At 56.4% G+C, this 19,927-nt stretch overlaps 1 protein-coding gene across 6 annotated transcripts in view; it reads right to left on the bottom strand.

Moving 5' to 3' along the window:
- Nucleotides 1-19,927, bottom strand: part of SH3RF3 (SH3 domain containing ring finger 3) — a 224,441-nt gene that overhangs the window by 69,755 nt on the left and 134,759 nt on the right. For all 6 annotated transcript variants that reach the window (XR_009054670.1, XM_057741557.1, XM_057741558.1 and 3 more), the window contains 2 exons: nucleotides 12,755-13,108; nucleotides 3,761-3,834 (listed from right to left, as the gene is read on the bottom strand). Coding sequence is in view for 5 of the 6 variants with exons in the window: in XM_057741557.1 (XP_057597540.1) it covers nucleotides 3,761-3,834; nucleotides 12,755-13,108 (428 nt within the window). In the remaining variant the exon portion in view is untranslated. The remainder of the gene's footprint in view (nucleotides 1-3,760; nucleotides 3,835-12,754; nucleotides 13,109-19,927) is intronic.

Genomic DNA, 19,927 nt, shown 5'->3' with positions numbered 1-19,927 from the left:
CCTTCATTAACTTCACACCCTTCCACCTCCGTATGATGGCTTGCTCATTCCTCCTGAAATAATTAAGATTCTTTTCCATTCCTCCTGAGAAGTCTGCTCCTGCTCTTCTAGCTGCCAGGGCCGCACAGGCTCAGGTCAGCGAGACACATGCCGCTCGCTGACTTCCAACCAGCAAGACTGGCTGAGGGAAGGGTTCGGCACAGGAAGGTCCTGAACTCACCACTTCCCTTGGACAGAGCAAGTCCACAGCCACATGTGGGACAACTTCCTCAGAAAGGGATCTGAACACTGGATGAACAGAGCTGCCACCACAAAGGGTAGAAGGATGGCAGGTGGACAGGCAGGGGAGGCAGAGAGCTGGACCCACCCAGGAAAACCCCTCCCCAGCCACCATGATCAAGTCAGGAGGGCCCATGGGGGAAGGGTCTCTTCCTGAGGGGTGAGGGATTCGAGCACCATGTGCAGCCCCCAACCCCTAGGCGCTGCTCAGAGAGACCAGACCCCAAAACACCCAGCTCTGAAAACCAACAGAGAATACCCAGGAAAACTACAGAAGCACATGGAATGGAAAACCTGCTCTCAGTGGGCCCGTGTGCAGACTTACAAAATCAGCACAAAAATACCAGACTGAACAGTGCACAGGCCACTTACTAACACTGAAGCATCTGTCAGAGAGGCAGGAACCAGGTGGGGAGCTCCATGGGGACTGAGTCACTGGCAGGAGCCATTTTGGTGATTGCAGGCTACCTTGCTAATGCTGGCCTAGTGGGTACAATTTTGGAATTCTCCATCTAACCTGTTGGTGTCCCTGGGCATGCCCTGATGAAGCCCTGCCCACTCTTGCATCTTGGCTAGGCCTCACAGCCAGCCAAGCAATAACCCTGCCCTCCAGTGCCCAGCAGCTACTGTGGCTGGGCCCATTGCCATTTCGAAACCAGCCCCACCTACCAGCATGCCTTAGCAGTAGCTGCAGCCCCCTGACAACAGGAGGGTGCATCCAACCCACATAGGGGACCCTCAAGTGCCTGGCACCCACAGGACAACTCCTAATAAGGCCACTCCTTCAAGACTGGGAGAGGTAGCTGACTTACCTAATACATAGAAGCAAACACAGAGAATTAGGCAAAATGAGAAGACAGAGAATACGTGCCAATTGAAAGAACAAGACAAAACCTCAGAAAAAGAACTAAATAAAATGGAGATAAGCAAATGTACCTGATAAAGAGTTAAAAGCAATGGTCATGACAATGCTCACCAAACTCAGGAGAAGAATGGACTTAATAGATACATACAGAATATTCCATCAAAAGCAGCATATACACATTCTTCTCAAGCACACATGGAACATCCTCCAGGATTAATCACGTCAGTTTACAAAACAGGTCTCAATAAATTTAAGAAGGTGGAAATTATATCAAGCATCTTCTCCAACCAAGTGTGTGAAGCCAGAAATTAATCAAAAGAAAAATTGGGGAAAACCACAAAAACATGCAAATTAAACAACATGAATGGGCCATTGAAAAAAATCAAAGGAGAAATTTAAAAAATACCTAGAAACAAATAAAAATGGAAGCACAATGATCCAAAATCTATAGGATGCAGCAAAAGTAGATCTAAGAGGGAAGTTTATGGTGATATGAGCCTTCCTCAGGAAACAAGAAAAATCTCAACTAAATAATATAACCTTACACCTAAAGGAACTAGAAAAAAGAAAAAAAAAAGGCAATGTTAGTAGAAGGAAGGAAATAATAAATATCAGAGCAGAAATGAATGAAATAGAGACTAAAAAAAAATAGAAATGATCAATGAAACTAAGAGCTGGTTCTTTGAAATGATAAACAAAATTCTCAAACTTTTACCTAGGTTTATCAAGAAGAAAAGAGAGCCAGAACAAACCAATAAAATCAGAAATGAAAAAGAAGTTACAGCTGACACCATAAAAGACATCAAATAGCCAAAGCAATCCTGAGAAACAAGAACAAAGCTGGAGATATGGTGTCTCTGATTTCAAACTATTCAGCCACAGGACGCACACTTCACTTGCAGTAGCCAACTACACTCATGCTGGCCACAATCCATCTGATGACCACCATGACCAGCAGACACATTCCTGCCAAAATGCTTATCATCCTTTGAAAGATGTATCTGACTCTCTTCTGTTACCAAATGAAAACCTCCACCCAAACAGGGACAGCCACGCTCTGGGCATAAGGCAGAGGGAGTGGGCAGGGGACAGGGGACCACACTGACCCCCTCATGCCCCAGGGTGGAGCGGGGGCAGGGGGAGAAAGAAGTCCCTCGAAACTCTGCACCAAACTTAAAATCCCTCAGTGATGTGGAAGGTCTGTAGGTGGCTGAGGCCTCCAGAATGTGCTGATGACCCTTGTTGAGTGATATCCCTGGAATTGGGTTACCTTCTGGGTCTCTGAGGCAGAGCAGCCTCCTTGGGTGGCTGATGTGGTGTATAAGAGCAGGGGCTCTGGGCTGCCTCCAGGACCCTCAGCGCCCAGGAGGGGAGGATCCGACTTTCCCTGAACAGGTAACAGCTATGAGAGCCTGAGCACCAGGTGTCTTGCTGGGGATGCCAAGATGAAAAACCCAGGGCTCATTCTTTAAGAATTCTTTAAGAGCTCTCCTGTCCCTGCCTTGCACTTGGGGAACTAGAGTAGGGCCACATCATCTCCTGTGGACCAGACCTGCTTCCTCGGGAAAAGAGTCCTGCACCCAGCTCTCAAGAACAAGACCACTGCCCATCCTTCCCGGGGTGCCCCATCCCAGGTTTGAGTGGAGACCATCGGAGCTCATCCAGAGACCTACTTGGAAGACAGCGCTTCTGTCCAGTGTTGGTGAGGCCCGAATTTTTGCCTAAAGACATCGAGATAGCACTTATTAACCTACATCCCCAGCTACGCTAAGATAGGTAAGTACCAATGTCCTTGGTTTAGTTGGTTGTGACAATAACCCAGTCACAGCAGGATGTTCAAGGCCTCCTATCTGCAGCCAGATAAAGCATTTGGCCTGCGCTCGAAGAAGAAGGTGAGCCTGTACCAGTGAGCATAACCGCCTCCTAGGAATCCTTCTGAAGACCGGAAAGTTGCATTTTCCAAAGGTATCATTCACTTGAAATCCATTTTGTCCAGCAGCTACATGGGTTCTAAGTGTCCCTCTGGCCATATTGGACCTTGGGAACTTCCTACCTTCCACATTGTTTGCCAAATTCATATTCTCCACCTTCAATGGTCATTCAAATAACTGAACTCATTGCCAAGTGACAGAGCAGCCGGCAATGTGATTCTTCAGAACACTCTTTAAACGGCGATTTTAAACAGCACATCTTTTAGGAGCTGTCATTTAACAAGAGCAGGTTCTCTAAACAGACAAGCATCTCACTTCCCAGTAACAGTTCATCTGGCTCGATTTGGGGATAACATGCAGATGCTGCATGCTGGATGGCAGTGGGCACTTTGTGACGCCCGCTTTTCTGGCCCCCCTCTGCCCCACGGGGCCCATGCCAACCTCCTCCAGGGCTTCTGGTGCCTTTTCCTGAGTGGCCAGTGAAAATGTCATCAAATATCTGGACCTCCCTCCTGCTCGTACCTAATGCAGAGGAGCAGTGACTGCTCTCCACGCAACCCCGTCAGCAGTCCTGTGAGCAGCACAGAACCAAGTGGGTGACACACTTGAAAACCCCACGTGAACACACTACCAAGGTAGGAAGGCACTTAAGGCTGGGACCCCAAAAGCATAAATGGCAGCTCACACGTTGAGGGGCAGCTGGACTTTGGGAGCCATGCCCTGCTGTTCAGCCACTGGGGTGGATCTGGCCGAGGCATCCTGGAAACAGACAAGAAGAGACAGTGAGTGGACCACAGGCTCTGAGGGGAGGGGGCAGTCAGAGTGGAGTCTCGGGCATCTGGCCGCCTAGGTTGTCTGACCCCGTGGCCTCCACGGGGGCCAGGTTCCATTTCCCAGGGTTAACAACAGTCCTTTGGCCCGGTGGAGGGAGCCTGGTGGCCAGGGACCCCCATCCCTCCCGCACCAGCTCAGGAAACTGCTGCGGCCTGCATCTGGATTGGACAGCGCCATGCTGTGTCCATCAAGGAAGGAGGCAGTGGGGGCGGTCTGCCTTTATTCTCAGGACTTGAATTAATTACTCCTGTGTTTGTCCAAGAAAATCCAGACAAAACCTTTCACGCTATAATATGTGAGCTTATTTAAGAACTGTATCTCCAAAAGCTAAAGAAGATGGGTCCTTTGGCAGCAGACCGAGGGCGACTAGAGGGTGCCAGGATGTAAAGCACAGCATCTCCTGTCTGACCCGAGGCACTTGAGGTTTCCAGGGTCTATTCTGTGAGACGACGGAGGGACAGCCCCCTTGCAAGTGGTTCCTGCCCAGTGTCAGGTGCCTGGTGAGCTGCTGAGGGCCAAGCAGCAGGCTCTGGGCTGCAAGATGGTCCTGGGCCATCCTTAGGGAACCCTGTAGACTCGGCCTGCGAGGGCATCATCCCCCGAGTCCTCTCACCACACACTGGCTCTGCCCTCCCCAGGTGGCACTCTGTCTTCCTGTTCAGAGTACTGGGTGGCACAGAGAGTTGAACGCTGACCCCCAAAGATGTATAAAGTCATATCCCTGGCGCCTGTGAAGGTGACCTTATTTGGAATTGAGGTCTTTGCAGGGGTAATATAAGGCAAGGATCCTGAGATGAGATTATCCCACGAGACAGAAAAGAAGAATAGAGACACCAGAGGGGAGAAGGTTGTGAGCAGACACTGGGGCAACATGTCTGCAAGTCAAGGAGGTGGGGATGCTGGCAGCCAGCAGACACTGGAGGGGCCTGGGTGGGGTCTCCGTCAGCCCCATAAGGAGCCAATCCACTGACAACTTGACTTTGGACCTCTGGCCTCCAGAACACTGAACGCATACTGCCTGCTGCTCAGAGCTACCCGGTTTGTTACAGCAGCTCCAGGAAACTAACCCAGATGGGGACACGCTGGGGTGCCTCAAAGCTGAGGCAGTCGGGGTCTCCTCCCTCCCTGGAGGTCCCCCAAAGGGCAGGTCCCTGTGGAAATGGGACTCAGATGAATAGGTGGCTAGGCAGCCTTGGACAGAGCCCTCAGGAGCTGCTGGTGCCTTGGCTGTGGGCAGGCAGGGAAGGTGACCTGTCACCATGTGTGGGTCCTCAGGGCACGAAGGGCACTGAAGCGGAAGTCAGAGGAGCACCTGGAACAGGCCAGGGTGGCAGGACAACCCACACAGAACCATCTGCCTCACCGCCTTCTTGCTGGGGGGAGGAGCGTTCTCGTCCATCGCTGACCAGTTCTGACCCTGAGTGGCCGCTGGTCTCTGCCGCAGCCTCCCGACCACCCCCTCCCCTGGGATCACAACAGGTGCCGGGACCGCAGCTTGTCCACAGCCCCTCTGACAGATGTCAGAACCACTTCTCCTTGTCAGGACGTGGAGCACCAGCCAGAGAGAATGTGCAATACCCACACAGAATGCCATCCCATGTCCCCCGGTCACTGACTTCCCCGGGGTCTTCCCCCTGAGCTTTGGCACCTGGGAGAGGGACCCAGCCCTCCTCAGACCTGTCCCTGCAGCTGCCGCGTGGACGCCGTGCGTCCAGGAAGGAGGGGACACCCCTTCTGCCCAGACACTCCAGGTCTCCTGCTCGCTGGCCACACCCACCCCCAGGAATGGAGGGCTTCGCAGCCAGGGTGCCAGCACCCAGGCCCAAGGCTCCCCTTGAGCAAGCGAAGAGCTCTCCCGGCTCACTGATAAGGCGCAGGCAGGTGGCATCTGCCAACCACCTGAGCCAGAGGCACAGACATGGTCTGCGATCTCAGGGAGGTGACTTGAGCAGAGGAGGCTGGTTTCTGCTTCCCAGGCACAGGGAGAACCCGGCTGTGGCTGTGGGCGGGGCTGCAGCACTGGGCCTCCAGACCCGCCCCCGTCAACTCTGTATGACAGGTGTGGGGGCCTGGGAAGACTGGGGCGCTCACCCAGCACTGGGGTGACGAGGCTGCCCCACTGGAGCCACAGGGAAGCCATTCTGAAGGCTTTGTGGGAAACCTGGCCCTCAGCTGAAACCTGAGGATTTCATGGCGCACCCTCCATTAGGGGTGGAACAGCGGCAAGAGGTCGCACCTCTGACAACCACTTTCCCCAAGGTCAAGGTCAAGATGGAGACCATCTAAAACTCTGCCCACTGAGCCCAGGGCTCCGACTTTTCCCTGCGCCGTGTGGAGCCCAGATGTAGGCCCTTCGGGATATTGTGCCAGTGGTGGGAGTCCCAGCTGTGACTTCCCAGTGGGGCAGGGTCCCGTCCATCCTCCTCCGAGTTCCATTCATCTCTGTTCCTGTCGACAGAGGGTGGAGGAGTGTCCCCCACAAGCAGCTGAGCTGCGAGCAGCCGAGGACACGGGCCCAGCAGAGCAGGACGTGGCTGCTGAGATGGCAGTCCCTCCAGGAGCCCGGGAGGCAGCCGTGCGCTGGCTCCTGGGGGCATCATGGCACAGGGGGCCTCCTCTTGGGAGTAAGGGCTCGTAAGCACCAGGCGCGCATGGGTCTCCAGGGTGCAGCAGCCCAGCCCTAGGAGGACGGCACTGACCTGAGGCACGGCCACACCCGAACGCATCACTCCTAGGACACACGGTGTGGGATGTGAAAAGTCCATCTGAGGTCATTCAGTGCAGCGCTGGGGTGTCTTGTGCCCCACGCCCCCATCTGTGACCATGTAGGACAGGATTCCCACTGGAACTGGGGCCTGTTTCCTCCTAGCTGAAGACCCAGGCTGATTCCACTTTGATTTTTAATGGCTTACTTTTAAATGACTCTGGGCCTTAAGGGATTAGTGAAGTCTTGGCAGGAGTGAGGGAATTGGGCAGGGATGAAGGAGGAAAGAGAGGGTTCTAGCTGCTTTCAGATAAAAATAATTGGGAACACAGCCAGGGACAGACTCTTCCTGCCTCCTGGAGACACCTTTGCCCTCCCTCCCTCCCTCTGGACCTGGCCCAGCCCTGTGCACGTGTGGTGCATAGGCACCCCAGCTCATCGTGGAAGGTGGTCCCCTGTGATGAGTTGAGTTCTTTTCAGGTGACTTGTAATGGACGTGCTGGGTCTCTGTCTAGGAGGTGAGCACTGCCCGACCTGGGGGAGCCGCCAACAGTGTGAGGACGCAGGCGGCTCAGACCTTGGGGCCACTGACCCCACAGTGTGGGCGACTCCAGTGATCCCTTAGGCCTTGTTCAGAAATAGCCCACAAGCATTTGACAGGAGTGTAGGGCGAGCAGCCCCGGACCCTGATTCTACACTGTCAGGTTGTTACCCGATGCCAGGAGGCCCCACCACTACGTTTACCGGGGCCCCTGAGCAGTAGCTGAGAACGAGGCTACTGGTTTTTTTATTTCCTATTGGGATTAATAAAAGGGAAAACGGTTTGTGGGTTGGCAAGCTGCACCCTCTGCTAAAAGGGGGCTCCGTGTCACTTTCCTTAACACAGACCAAAACTCTAAGAAGAAAGGTCTCACTTTAATTTTTAATACGTGTCCAGAAAACACTGTCATCACCCTAAGGAGCCGTGAAACGGGCATAGTTGATTCATCACACGCTACCACTCCGCAACACAGGGTGTAAACCAGGGTCTTAGGAACATGCTTCTTAAAGAAAGCTTTAGAATAAAACATTTACAGCTTGATTCTTTGCTTGGTTCCAAAAAGAACAGCCAACAGTCTGCAGGGCCAGGGTGACTACGGGCCAGGGGTGTGGGCATTAAGGACAGTGGGGCAGGGCCTGGGTTGGCAGAGCTTGTGCTGGCAGCTCGAGGTCAGAGGCCAAGGAATCTGAAGGAGACAGTCTGTCCTGGGAGAGGGAGCCAGTTGCTCTGTGCCAACAGAGTGTCCCTGATTCTCTCCACTATCCCCGGGAAACTGGCTGGCCACCTGAGACAGAGGCTGCCAGGAACCCAAGCTCACCTCAAGGGGCCCCCATTCGGGCCACAAACTATTGACTCAGCCCCTGAGCTGCTGACTCCAGGTCTGCTCAGGGTCGGCAGACTCTCCCGAGGTCACATCTGGCCACTGCTGCCCCTGCATTTATAATTAAGCTTTTCCTGGCGCCCAGCTGCTCTTACCCACGTGGGCAGCTGCAACAGAGACCACGCGGCCGCAGAGTCCAGGATGCTGAGAAGTTGGCCGTAGAGTCCAGGATGCTGAGAAGTTGGCCAACCCACCTGCGGTGTCACCTGCAGCAGGAGGACGAGCCTCCAGGCTCTGCCCTCGTCCCACTGGGCCAGCAGTGGCGACCAAACAGCCCCAGCTGTGCCAAAAGCTGGGCAGGCCTCCTCGGGTCATTATGGAGGGGAACAGCCCCCAAAGTGTGGAGCTATGCGAGAACAGCACCCACAGACCCGCTCCATTCAGGGGATGAAAACCTCAAAGTGCTAACAGGTAGGGGCCGGGGGGAGGAGGTTACAGGACTTACTGCTTACATATCCGGCATCGTGAGGTTTGACTTTGAACCAACAGGTGGAGCCTTTTTCCACCAAGAAGATCACAGGCAGTCTCCACGCTCTGCTTGCCCGCAGAGTCCACTTGCTTGGTGGTCTTTGGCCACAGGAAGGTGCCAGTAGCTACTGCGAACCCCCCTCCGCGTGTGTCCACAGATGAAGGCATCTCTCTTGGCTTTCCATAAAATGCACGATTTTCATACCCCCAACGACCTGTCACCTGCCTTCTAATAGAAGGTGCCTCCTACGGAGTGAGAGGCTGCAGGAGGGACGGGACTCAAGGACCCTCAGCACCGTTCTGTGTGTCTGTCCGTCCATCCATGCATCCGAGAGCCCCCATGTGGAGGGTCCCTGTGGGCACAGAGGGTATAGCACAGCTTCCAACTCAGCCAAGCTCCTGGGCCACTGGCCGGTGGTGGCAGCTGTGGTGAGGACCGTGGCTACGGGGCCTGGATGTGCGGCCCCCACCTGCACAGTGGTCCACAGGACGGGCCGGGGAGGGGCTGGGCTGGGCAGGAGGAGGGGGATGAGGTGGCTGGGGAGTCAGGGGAGGCAGAGAGGGTTCTGAGCTTCCTCATTGTCCCCATCCACGAACCAAGAGCCTCTGCAGTGGGGCCTGCAGGAGACGTGGGGTCAGCCTCAAGTGCCCGCTGGCCCTTCTGGCCTCGTCTTCGCTCGTCTTCTTCCACCGCAGGCCCACCTCCTGCCTCCCACAGGCCGCGGCCTCTCGCTGTGCTGCTCCACATGCTCCCGGCTCTGCCTCTGGGCCCTGAGCTGTGGTCTTGTCGCCTGGTGAGGCTGGGGTCCCAGGGGCTGGGATCCACCGAGAGCCCTCCTGCATCTGCCAGGGCTGCTCCTTTACCCAAGAGCTCACCCAACAAGAGAGGGGATGGAGGGACGGGCAACCCACCAGGCCCAGGGGTCCCTTCCTCATCCACTGGCGATGGCCTGGGGCCCAGCGGAAACTTTCCCATGCGGTTCCTGCCTCATCATTGCAGCAGAACAGACACGGTCAGCACCTGACGCCGTGGACAAGAAGCCCGGGCCGGGCAACCAGTGTTCTCTTCCCCGCAGCCAGTGAGTCGGGACGGCACTGCCCGCGTCTGTAGGGAAAGCTCTTCTTGTGCAACATCCTCAAGGATGAGATGGTTTATTCTCCTCATGCTCACTTGGTTTTTTTGTTTGGTTCTGTTTTGTTTGCTCCTTACAAGGCACAGAATTAAATTTGTAATTTTCTGAAAATGCTAAACACAAGCCCAGGCTCCCCGCCGGCAGCGGGCCCAGGAGACTGGAGGCTGGGCTGACAGCGGGGAGCCCAGCCCGTGGGTCCCCACGCCTCCTCTGCTTAGAGCCCGTCCTGGGGCCGAGACAGGAGGAGGCGGCTAGAGGGGCTGCAGCTCCCCACCTCCGCCCCGCCACAGGTGGCTGCGCTGAAGCTTCCAGGAAGACTCTTCCAACTCACTCCTCAGATGCTAGAGAAAGGCTCCCTTTCAATGTTCTCGCCGCTGAATTCAAACACGCCCCCTTCCACTGATTTTTAAAGCGTATCTTCCTGATCTCAAGAGTTTGTTTGCTTATTTGAAGCTGGTCTGTAAGCCACGGTCTCTCTGAAGCTGAGAAACACCTCATCTGGTGAGAGCCTGCCGTTGGCTAGACGAGGCCAGCGCCTGCTGGGTGCAGGTCTCCCCCACGGCCGCCCTCGCACAACAGGCACAGAAATGCCGGCTTCGGTTTCTGTGGGTCACCTCTGCTCTCTGAGGCTGCCGGCCTCTGTGTTAAGCAGTTAAAACTTACAGATAACATGGAGCCTCCAGGAAAACGGTGCTGTGGGCTCTTCTCAGACACTCAGGCACCTCCTGGGCACCCTGGACTCCACTCTCCACCCCCACCCGAGCAGAGCCGGGCTGGAGGACTTGCTTTGGCCACTGAACACAAGCAGAGGTGGCATGTGTCACCTCCACATGGGAGCCTGTGGGAGCCAGTGCACTGGCAGCCACATCCCACCCCTGCCGTGGCCATGGGGACACTGCCGACCAGGGCTGGGCCAGCTCCCCGCACAAGGCTGGGTGGTATGAATTTTAGCCTCTGCAGGTCACGTGGTTTCTTCACAACTCTCAGCTCCTCTGTCATGTCCTGAAAACAGCTGGGCAGATGATGTGCAAGTCAGCAAGTGTGGCTGTATCCCAGCAAGGCTTCTATCTACCAAACAGGTGGCGGGCAGGCTAGGCCTGCGCATCTGCTGGTGTCCGGGGTGAGGGTGCCCTTGCTCCGCTGCCTGTGGTGGACATGGGGTGTGCGCGGGAAGCAGGCCTGGAGGGTAGGGACTGCCCGTCCCAGTGTATAACCGGACCCACGCTGCCTGGCCCAGGAGCTCCACGTACCCACTGGGGCTTCCCAGGCAGCAGGGAGTCGATCTGGGTCACCTGACGTCAGGTTGCTCTGAGATGTGGGCAATTATCTGCTTTGACCCTCAACCTCAGCAAGCAAACGTCGGGACTCTGAGCAACAGAGTCAGCCTGGACAGCCTCTTTCTGTGTCGCCTCCTGATAACCCTCCCTCCCCCAGCAGCAACGTGACCCATGACTCTCGCTGTTTACAAGGACCTCGGCCGACCTCTGACCTCTCCGAATGGCAGGGAGGGATAATTCATAAGGGTCGAGTGTGAGCAGAGCTGGCGGCTGAGGCTCAGTTCAGCCTCGCTCCCCTGGGAGCTCCTCAGCGGGTCACCTCACAGCTGCGTCCTCTTAGCAGCCAGCAGTGTGGCCCCCGAGCCTGTGGAGCCGTCACGGGGGTTGGGGGGGATCTCGTGACATCTCTGAAGGCACGCTGTTTCACGTGCAGACAATTCAGAATGCAGCAAGGCTGACTCGGGTCCCACGCCCCCACCCCCCGAGGAAATGACTAGGTGGGGGTCAGGACCGGGACACAGGACACAGAGTGAATGACACCCCGTTCCTGCCCAGGACCTCTGAGTCCAGGGGTGCGGGGGGGCAGCCACGAATATAAGTGACAAAGACAACACAGCCCACGACAGAGGTGAGGGAAAGCCCTGCAGGCCCAGGGTGGTGGACAGATTGGGGGGCAGGTGCAAGCAGGGAGCATCCCTGTCACGTGGGGGCGAGGCTGGAGGAGGGATGGGGGGAGGAGCAGGAACATCCTCAGATGCGCGGTCTCGGAGAGGGGGCAGTGGAGCCGGGCCAGGGTGGGCGCACAGGTGGAGGGAGTGACTGGCGGAGATGCTGGAAAGATGGCGGGGGTGGGGGCCTAAGCCTGAAGGGCTTTTCGGGCCATGCTAAGGTACTCGGAGCTCATCTGAGGCACCAGGACATCTCCGGGAGCACCTGGGTGAAGGTGAACGTTACCATAGGACCCGGGGGAGCTAGAGGCAGGGAGCTGGAGTGAGTCTGAGGATGCAGTTTCCGAAGTTAGTACTGGGGGCAGAGGCAGCGCAGGTTGGCCTCTGGGTCACGCCCACAACCATAGACCCACGCTGGCACCTGCCGTTCGCAGCCCTGGTGGCTCACCCGTAACCCACAGGTGCTCAGCACCACCCCGCCTCCCGACAGTTGGATTAAATGGGTCTGGAGAAGGGTTGCAAAATGCTTCCCTTCACCTCTCACCCTGACAATGCTCACGAAAGTCCTAGCCTGGTCACAACTTTCACTTCAAGTGTAACTGCAGGACCAGGGGTCCCAGGGCCCGGTCATATCTATTACTGGCCCCAACACTTCGTCTCTGTATTGACTGGCCTATTGTGCAGCGAGCAGAACCGGCCTGGACTCGGTAACAGCCTAGCTCCAGGGCCGCCTTGTCTGGTTGGCTGAGAGCAAGGACCCCCTTGGCTTCCCTGGTGGATGGAGCCAGTGCCCTCTCCCACACAGAAAGGCTCTGTAAACACATGGTCACTTCTGGTTCTGTCGACAGGGAGCACGTCAGCCAGTGTCACGAGATGCTGAAGACATAGGATATGCTAACCCAGACCTGCTCCTGCAACAGAGAGCTGAGGGAGGACTGGGTGGGGCCTTCACAGGCTGAGTCACGGGGCCTTGAGAAGCACCTCACATGCACCTGGGCCATCTGAATGCTGGCTGAGACCAAGACACACCTCCCACCAGAGCTTGGGGGGCCCTGAGGACTCCAAAAGGCACTGCTGCCTGGGTCCCTCACTCCTGCCCAGGGACCAGGGGATGGGGAACTGGTGGAGCTGAGGAGGGAGCCTCAGCCCTGGGGACACATGCCTGCCACGTTACCTGGGCGGGAGCACTGCGGGACAGGTGTGCCAGGTCCCCAATCCTGGCCGCGGCCCGGGGGTCGCTGGAGCTGATCAGCACGGGGGCGCTGATCTCCATGGAGCGCCTGTGGCCAGTAGCCTGTGCGGACTTGTGCGTCACGCTGAGCGCTGTGAAGGAGTGCCGCTTCTTGGCGTTCTTCTTGCTGTCTACACGCCGCTGGAAGGCGCTGACCGCCCCCGTGCTGCCTGAAGTGGGGACCGGAGCCACGCTGGCCACCGCACCAGGGTCAGAGGGCAAGGAGGCGAGGCAGCTGGACGCTGAGGCCGGGCCGAGCTTGTCCATCTCTATCAGCTGCTTGGCGGCGTCGTTGAGCTAAGGAGAGAGGGGAGAGGGGAAGTGTAGGTGAACAGTGGCCATGCCCCACGTCCAGCCTTCTACTTGTGCCTCAAAGCCACCAGCGTGTTCAAGCTTCTGGAACCTTACAACGGCGGGTCCAACAGCCTGGCCCCACGGCTCCAGGCTTATCTGTGCCGAGAAAACACAGCAAAGGCTGGGTGGCATCTGGGCATTTTATTGAAAAGCTGTGTTTTCTGGGAGCTGCTCCCTCCTCCCCACTTTGGCCGAGCTGTGCTGCCTGGGAAACCAGAGGGGATGCCCAGGTGGGACACGAGGCACACGAGGGTGGGAGCAGCCCCCCGTGTGCTCCCTGCCTCGTGTGCCGGCAGGACACAGCTTCCCCGGCACGCAGCCACCGTAGACTGAACGGACTCCAGGCGGAGAATCCTCTGGCTGTCAGCACAGCCCTGCCCGCGAGGTCCGGGAAGGGGGCAGAACGAGGGCCCTCCTGGGACAGGACACACCTGCAGGCCAGGTGGGCACAGTAGTGTCCAAGGGAAGCACGAGCAGAGACCAGGGCACGAGCTCAGTGCTGGCAGTGGGGCACTGTCCTGGCTGCCAGTATGGAGAAGGGTTTGAAGCCTTTACTGGGGGCGGGGGATAGGGGGAGACTGGAAGGACACACTGGATTCTACTGGGAGCAGGAGAGGAAGTGTGTGTGAGGGAAACTTCATGGGTGAGAGATCCCTGCAGGAAGGTGAAGGCCATGTGGCTCCGCCGTGGATCTGCAGGTCGCCTGGTGCAGGAGCCGTGCCGTGTTCTCAGATGAGCCTGGAGCCATGGGCCAGGCCAGGTAGGGCCCCTCAGCCCTGGAGGTTCTCACTTGCATACTGACCAGGGGTTGCAGCTGGTAGTGTCTCAATGAGTTAAAACCTAACAAAAACAGTGCTGCTGGATTTGCGCAGAGAGAGGGAGAGATGCTCTGTGTCCACAGGCCAAGCCGATAACAGGCACTGGGTGTCCAGCCGCCTTCAGATGGCTCAGGCACAGGGCTGTCAGCATTTCCACTACAAACTCCTGCCCTTCACAGGGGGGTTTTGTAAAACTCACTCCAGGCCCCAAAACGTGTGATCTAAATCCAGGATTATTTCCTTTGAAATCCTGCCTCCAATCAGGCTCAGCTGTTTCGCTCTATTTTAAGGCTTTATTCATTTGTTCCCTCAACAGTGCTGCTCAGAGAACAAACCAGTGCCGAACCCCCTCCCCCGACAGCCTTTGGGGCCCTCTGACTCCTGGAGGGCCGGCCTCCTGCGCCCCGTGTTCTGTGCCTGCCTGCAGGGCAACAGAAGAGCAGAAGCAGGAAGCATCAGGCCGACGCCTTTGCTTATTGGCACGAGAACCTGGTCTAAACCTGCTTGCACGTGGCAGCCTTCTGTACAGAAATAAGGGCACCGACGACATCCTTGGGCTCAAATAACCCCATTCATCCCCAAAGCAGCAGCCCTGGAGTCCCTCACTTAGTCCCCAGGGACCTTGCTGAGTCAGTATCAGAAACTGCAATTTCAGGACCAGGAAATCCAGGCATGGACAGGCGGTATGCGCACGTCCAGACCTGCGCAGGCAGGTCACCAGACTACTGGTTCTGTCCAGAGGACTCTAGACTGAATGTCTGTGGGTGGAACCTTCAAAACAGGAGCAAGACTGGAGAGCTAGACATAGGGGATGACGCCAGGGATGATATCAAGGATAAGAGCAAGCGGATGGGGTGCGCCCACCGGTTTTTGAGAAAAACAACAGGGGACAGGTATGAACACCGACCCCTCCGCCCTGACCCAGAGGGAGGACCCCGGTCCCCACACATCTGCACAGGAGCGACGGGCTGTGACCGCAGCCTGGGGAGGGCTGTGTGTCCTCCCTTCCGGGGACTCAGGGGCCGGAGGACAGGGCTCAGAGGTACAGACAACGTCTCTGAGCCCCACCGCCAGTTCTGGGATGGGGTGCGCGGCGGCCGCAGGAGCAGCTCAGATCCAGCTTCACGTCGGTGTGTGCTGCCACCCTGGAGCTTTTCAAGACGCAGATTCTGGCTCAACAGGCCTGGGGTGGCGCCCAAATCTCTGCATTTCCACAGCCCCCGGAGACCCTGTCGCTCTTGGGAGATCCAGCTTCACAGCGGAAGCCCCCACCCTGTGAAGCATCCACGTGACCCTGGAAGGCGGCTCTGCTGGTACTCCCTTTAATCCACCCCCCCAACCCGGGGGCTGAGGGCAGCAAGGTCACCACGCTGGCAGGCGGCTATTACTCCTCAGAGCTTCACACACTCAGCAGCTGGTGAGGAATGGCCTTTACCTGCCCGAAGCTTCTGTGAAGACACGCCGCAGGAGCCCCCCTTTGCTGAGAGGGGCAGGCAGACAGCTGACAGGCATTTTGATCCGTGCTTCTTGGGTTTAAAACACTCCGCTGTTCACCAACTAAACGGTCCGCGGGACAGTGAGACGGAGCCTCAGGTCCCCTCCTCCCTCCCAAAAGCTGTATCTGGGGCACAGCTGGAGCCCCAAGGACCAAGGCTCTAGATAGCTGGCCGAGCTGGTCAAGCGCAGGTGGCCTGGTGATGACCAGTGGCCAAGCACACGGGACGGAGGCACCTATACCCTACAAAGGCACCTATACCAAGCGTGCAGGTCACTGCTCACACCTTTCTTCTCCATCTCGCTGGACCCACTGAGACTCCCCTTCATGCACGGGATGGGAGTACTTGTCCAGCCCTGGGACATCTTTAGGATAAAAGCAACATATCCAGTGAGGTATCTGTGCTTTTGGTAGTTTGGAGGGGATTGGGTACATTTTGGAGATTCAAATGTGTCTTTACAAATCAGACCTTTTTAGGGGGCACAAAATTAGGTCAGGCAAATTCTCACACTGGGAGGACCAGCTACAGTCACCAAGGTTTGGTTGGGGGGCGGGGGGGATGGGTTCTTTTCCCTTTCTTTTGTTTCAAACATGTGCTGGTGACCTTGAGGGCCTGCTAACAATCCAACTTCTATTTACCAGGATGCCAAACATGAGACATTTGTAATACCAGGCACAAGACGCACCTACCCACTCGAGGATGTGTCCTGCACCTTCTGTGGGAGAGGCCTCCACCCAGGAGGAGGTTGGTTCCCATCCTTAGAATTAACATTTCACACAGTGGGGAGCAAGGCCAGGGGCCCTGAGGGTGTGATGGAACCACAAGGCAATCGCCCCCAGCCACTGGGAAGCCCCCTGTGGCTCCACCCACCCAGCAAGGGGCAGCAGCCTCCCCTCCATCTGAACCCACCCTCGTTCCCACTCGAGCATCCTCTGTCTCCAGGCGCCTGAGGTGATGAGTGAGCCTGCAGTTTTGCTGCCAAAGTGAAGTGGCAAACTGAGGCAGCTCTTCAGTACCTGAGGTTTAAAACAAGAAACATCCATCCACTAAGGCCAGCGCGGGCATATACCTGAGCTGCACACAACTGCCTCATCTTGCAAAAAAGGCTCAATTATACACAAGGATTTGGGAAGAGATGATGCCTAAAAATGAAAGCAGGGAGGAGGAAAAGGTGTTCACTTCAGCCATCGTCACCCCGGGCTGGACAGCTGCCAGGCACTGCCCATGAAGAGTAGACCACCGTCGCCAGCCTATGGCCCAGCTGCCCTGCAGACAGCCAGCTCAGCCCTGCTCTGAGGCGCCCCTCCCTCCTGGACGCTCACCTGCCTGCGGGAACGCAGCCGCCCCCTTGGCCCTGAGCCCCTGAGCCCTGGGCGATGTTCCTTCTCTGCCCAGCAACCCCACTCTCCTGTCAGCATCGAGGCCCACGACAGGGAAGATTCCAGAGAGAGTCTGATACCAACTAAAATAAGAAAACAGAAAACTCCACTGTTTGCTAAGAACGTGTGCAAGTCAGACGAGGCCCACAGGCAGCGGGAGCGATGGGCTCCTCCACAGGGTGTGTCCTAAAGCCAAAGGCCTTGGATTGGAAGTTCCAGGGTTCCTGAAGGACCTGTGGTAATGCCCCTGAAGATAAATTTAAAGGAGACAAAGGTTGTTTTCCAGTAAAAGAGAGGGCACAGGGCACCACTTACACTCCACGTTCTAGGGCCGCACTCACCAACCATTTTGGCACCAGGAGCCGGTTTCATGGAAGACAATCTTTCCATGGACCGGGGGTTGCGGGGGGATGGCTCAGGCGGTAACGCAACGGGGAGCGGCAGATGACGCGTAGCTCGCTCGGCCGCCCTCCCGCTGTGTGGCCTGGTTCCTAACAGGCCAAGGGACGGTACTGGTCTGCAGCCTGGGGGTTGGGGACCCCTATTCTAGGAAACCAAGGGTGGTGAGGTTCCAGGGGACACGTGACTGGGGGTGCCCAGTGCTTGCAGGCTGTTTCTGACCGTTTTTAACCAAGGACCAAGGTGCGCAGTCCCACAGGGTCCTTCTGCCTTTAGGAGGCCCCGAAAGTCTCACTGAGGAAGGAAGGGGCCTGCCGATACCTGGGGAGGAGAGGAGAGGGGGGATCCCAGGGTGTCTAAGGAGGAACAGGAGGCAGAGGGGCTGGAGAGACACGTGGGTGGGAAGGGGGGACCGGGGGTCAGTGGGGCCAGGGCCTGGCTGTCCTCTGCGTGGGTGGAAGGCATGGAGGTCTCCAGCAGCATGACCCCCTTGACTTCACAATTTAATGAAAAAAGCAACATAGAAATACTTATGCAGCCCCATCCCAAGTTGGTTCACAGTATGTGTAAATTTACACATTGTAAAGAATAAAGGAAAAAACAGCACCCTCACAACGTTTCTGTTCACTCTTCTCCTACATGTATATTTACACTTATTGATAGAATTATGGGTGATCTTGATTTTTTTCTTCACACTTTTCTGAATTTCCCTATTTTGAACAATAGCCAGGTGTTATCAGAAAGTCATCAAAAACAAAATGAGCAGATTAGGCTGGGATATCCTCCGACCTATGGTGAGACTTCCTGGGCTGCAGCAGTAACACATTTTTCCCATTTTGTACAAAGCCTGAGGAGCTGTAAAAGACCTGCTGCTCCCCAGTTTAGCTGCAGTAGCTTTTGGAGCCGAGATTTCAAGGAAGTTCTGGCAGAGGTTTCCTCCCCATTGGTGGCTTGCTAAGGAGCCCAGCAGGTGGGTCTTAATGGGGAGCACAGACCTGGAGCCCACAGTTCTCAGAGAAGGAACAACCCGGCACCATGCTCCCACGGAGGCCTCTGAGAGCTCAGAGGTGGACAGGAACCCATCGGCCAAATGGGAGGGACACCAAGAGAGGTGGGGCCAGGGCAGGGCCAGCGACGCTGTCCTGCCTGCTTCCCTGCTACTCTGACAGCTCCTGCCTCAGGGACAGCAGCCCTGCCCTGGAACAGCTCTCTGGCCCCTTCTCCCATCCTTCCACATCAGGTATCTGACTGGGGGCAGCTCTGACTTTGTGAACAGACACAAAAGCTGAAAGACGGCCGCCTCTGGGTCCCGCCGCCTTTCCTGCTTCTCCACTGCGCTCCTCCACTGTCTCTGGAGCATTTGGAAGCAAACCGCAGAAGCTGTATCATCTCTCCTGTGAATGCTTGGGGAGGGGGCGAGGTACACCACTGTGGTCCGTCTTCTTGAGCAGGTGGAGCTCAGGCCTGAAGGCTCCCCTCCCCTGCTCCCAGCTCCATGCAAGGCAACAACTCTAGACAAGGAGGCTGAGGCCCAGGTCTATGCTTGAGGGCGAGCAACTAGCAAGTTCTGCTGCCTCCAGATCTGATCTGTGTTCCTCCAAGGAGATCTGTTGACAATAAAGTTAACACTTAAATTTCCTTCTCATAGAATTTCATCTTTTTCTCAGCTGTATCCAAAAACAGGATATGAAGACTTCTATGGGGACTTCAATGGCAGTCCAGTGGTTAGGACTCCGCACTTCCACTGCCAGGGCCCAGGTTCATTCCCTGATCAGGGAACTAAGATCCCGAAAAAAGAAGACATCTATGACTCAAACTTCAAGGACAACTCAATAAACGCCCCCTAAAACTTATATATTTAAGAACATATTAACATATGAACAATGTTGCAAATTTAGCAATAAGAAGTATGAACAAGAGCAGATTTCAAACCCACATTTATCCCCCTTTAAATACAAAGGTTTACAGAAGCGTGAATTAACCCCAGGATCATTTTTCTGTACCTGGTCTTGAGCCTCGCCTCAGCCAACAGTTCCCACGTGGAGAGCTGGCCAGGATGCTGGGCGTGGTGGCCCAGCCTTCCCGTCTGAACCCACCCCCCCGCCCGGTGACCGCAGGTGACTGGTGCAGCCCCCTGAGAGCCCGGCTGTCCGCTCCAGCCTGGCCCACACTCGCCGCCGCCTCGGCCTCAGCCTCCAGCAGGACCTGAAGCCTGACTGTTCCCAAGGCCCGCCCTGCACAGTTCACAGATCCTCATTCTCCAAATGACTGTGCTCCTTCCCTCGGAGTGAGATGAAAAACTATTTCAAATTGCTTTTTAAAGGATCAAAGCTCGTTTTCCTTATCCATACAAGAGGCCCCAAAACAACACTCTTGCAGTAAAATACGAATGTTCAAGGAGACTTGAGGGCTCCTACTGCCCTCGACACAGGCCCCATGCAACATCACAGGAAACCATGGTCCCCAGGCAGCCCTGTGGTGCCAGCGCTGCTCCACGCCTGGCACTCAGGCCTGAGGTGGGCGAGATCATCAGCTCCACGGCACAGACCCGCAGCCAAGGCTGGGAGCACAGGGCCGGGCTGGGGGCGGGATGTGTTGGGCCCCCTGTCCCCCTCTGTGCCGAGGTGGGGTGGGGCACCGGTCTGTCCAGGGGACGAAGGCCATGTGGTG

The sequence above is a fragment of the Hippopotamus amphibius genome, chromosome 7 (assembly GCF_030028045.1).
Source record: "Hippopotamus amphibius kiboko isolate mHipAmp2 chromosome 7, mHipAmp2.hap2, whole genome shotgun sequence".
Classification (NCBI taxonomy): Eukaryota; Metazoa; Chordata; class Mammalia; order Artiodactyla; family Hippopotamidae; genus Hippopotamus; species Hippopotamus amphibius.
This window is presented reverse-complemented; position numbering and strand designations above follow the sequence as displayed.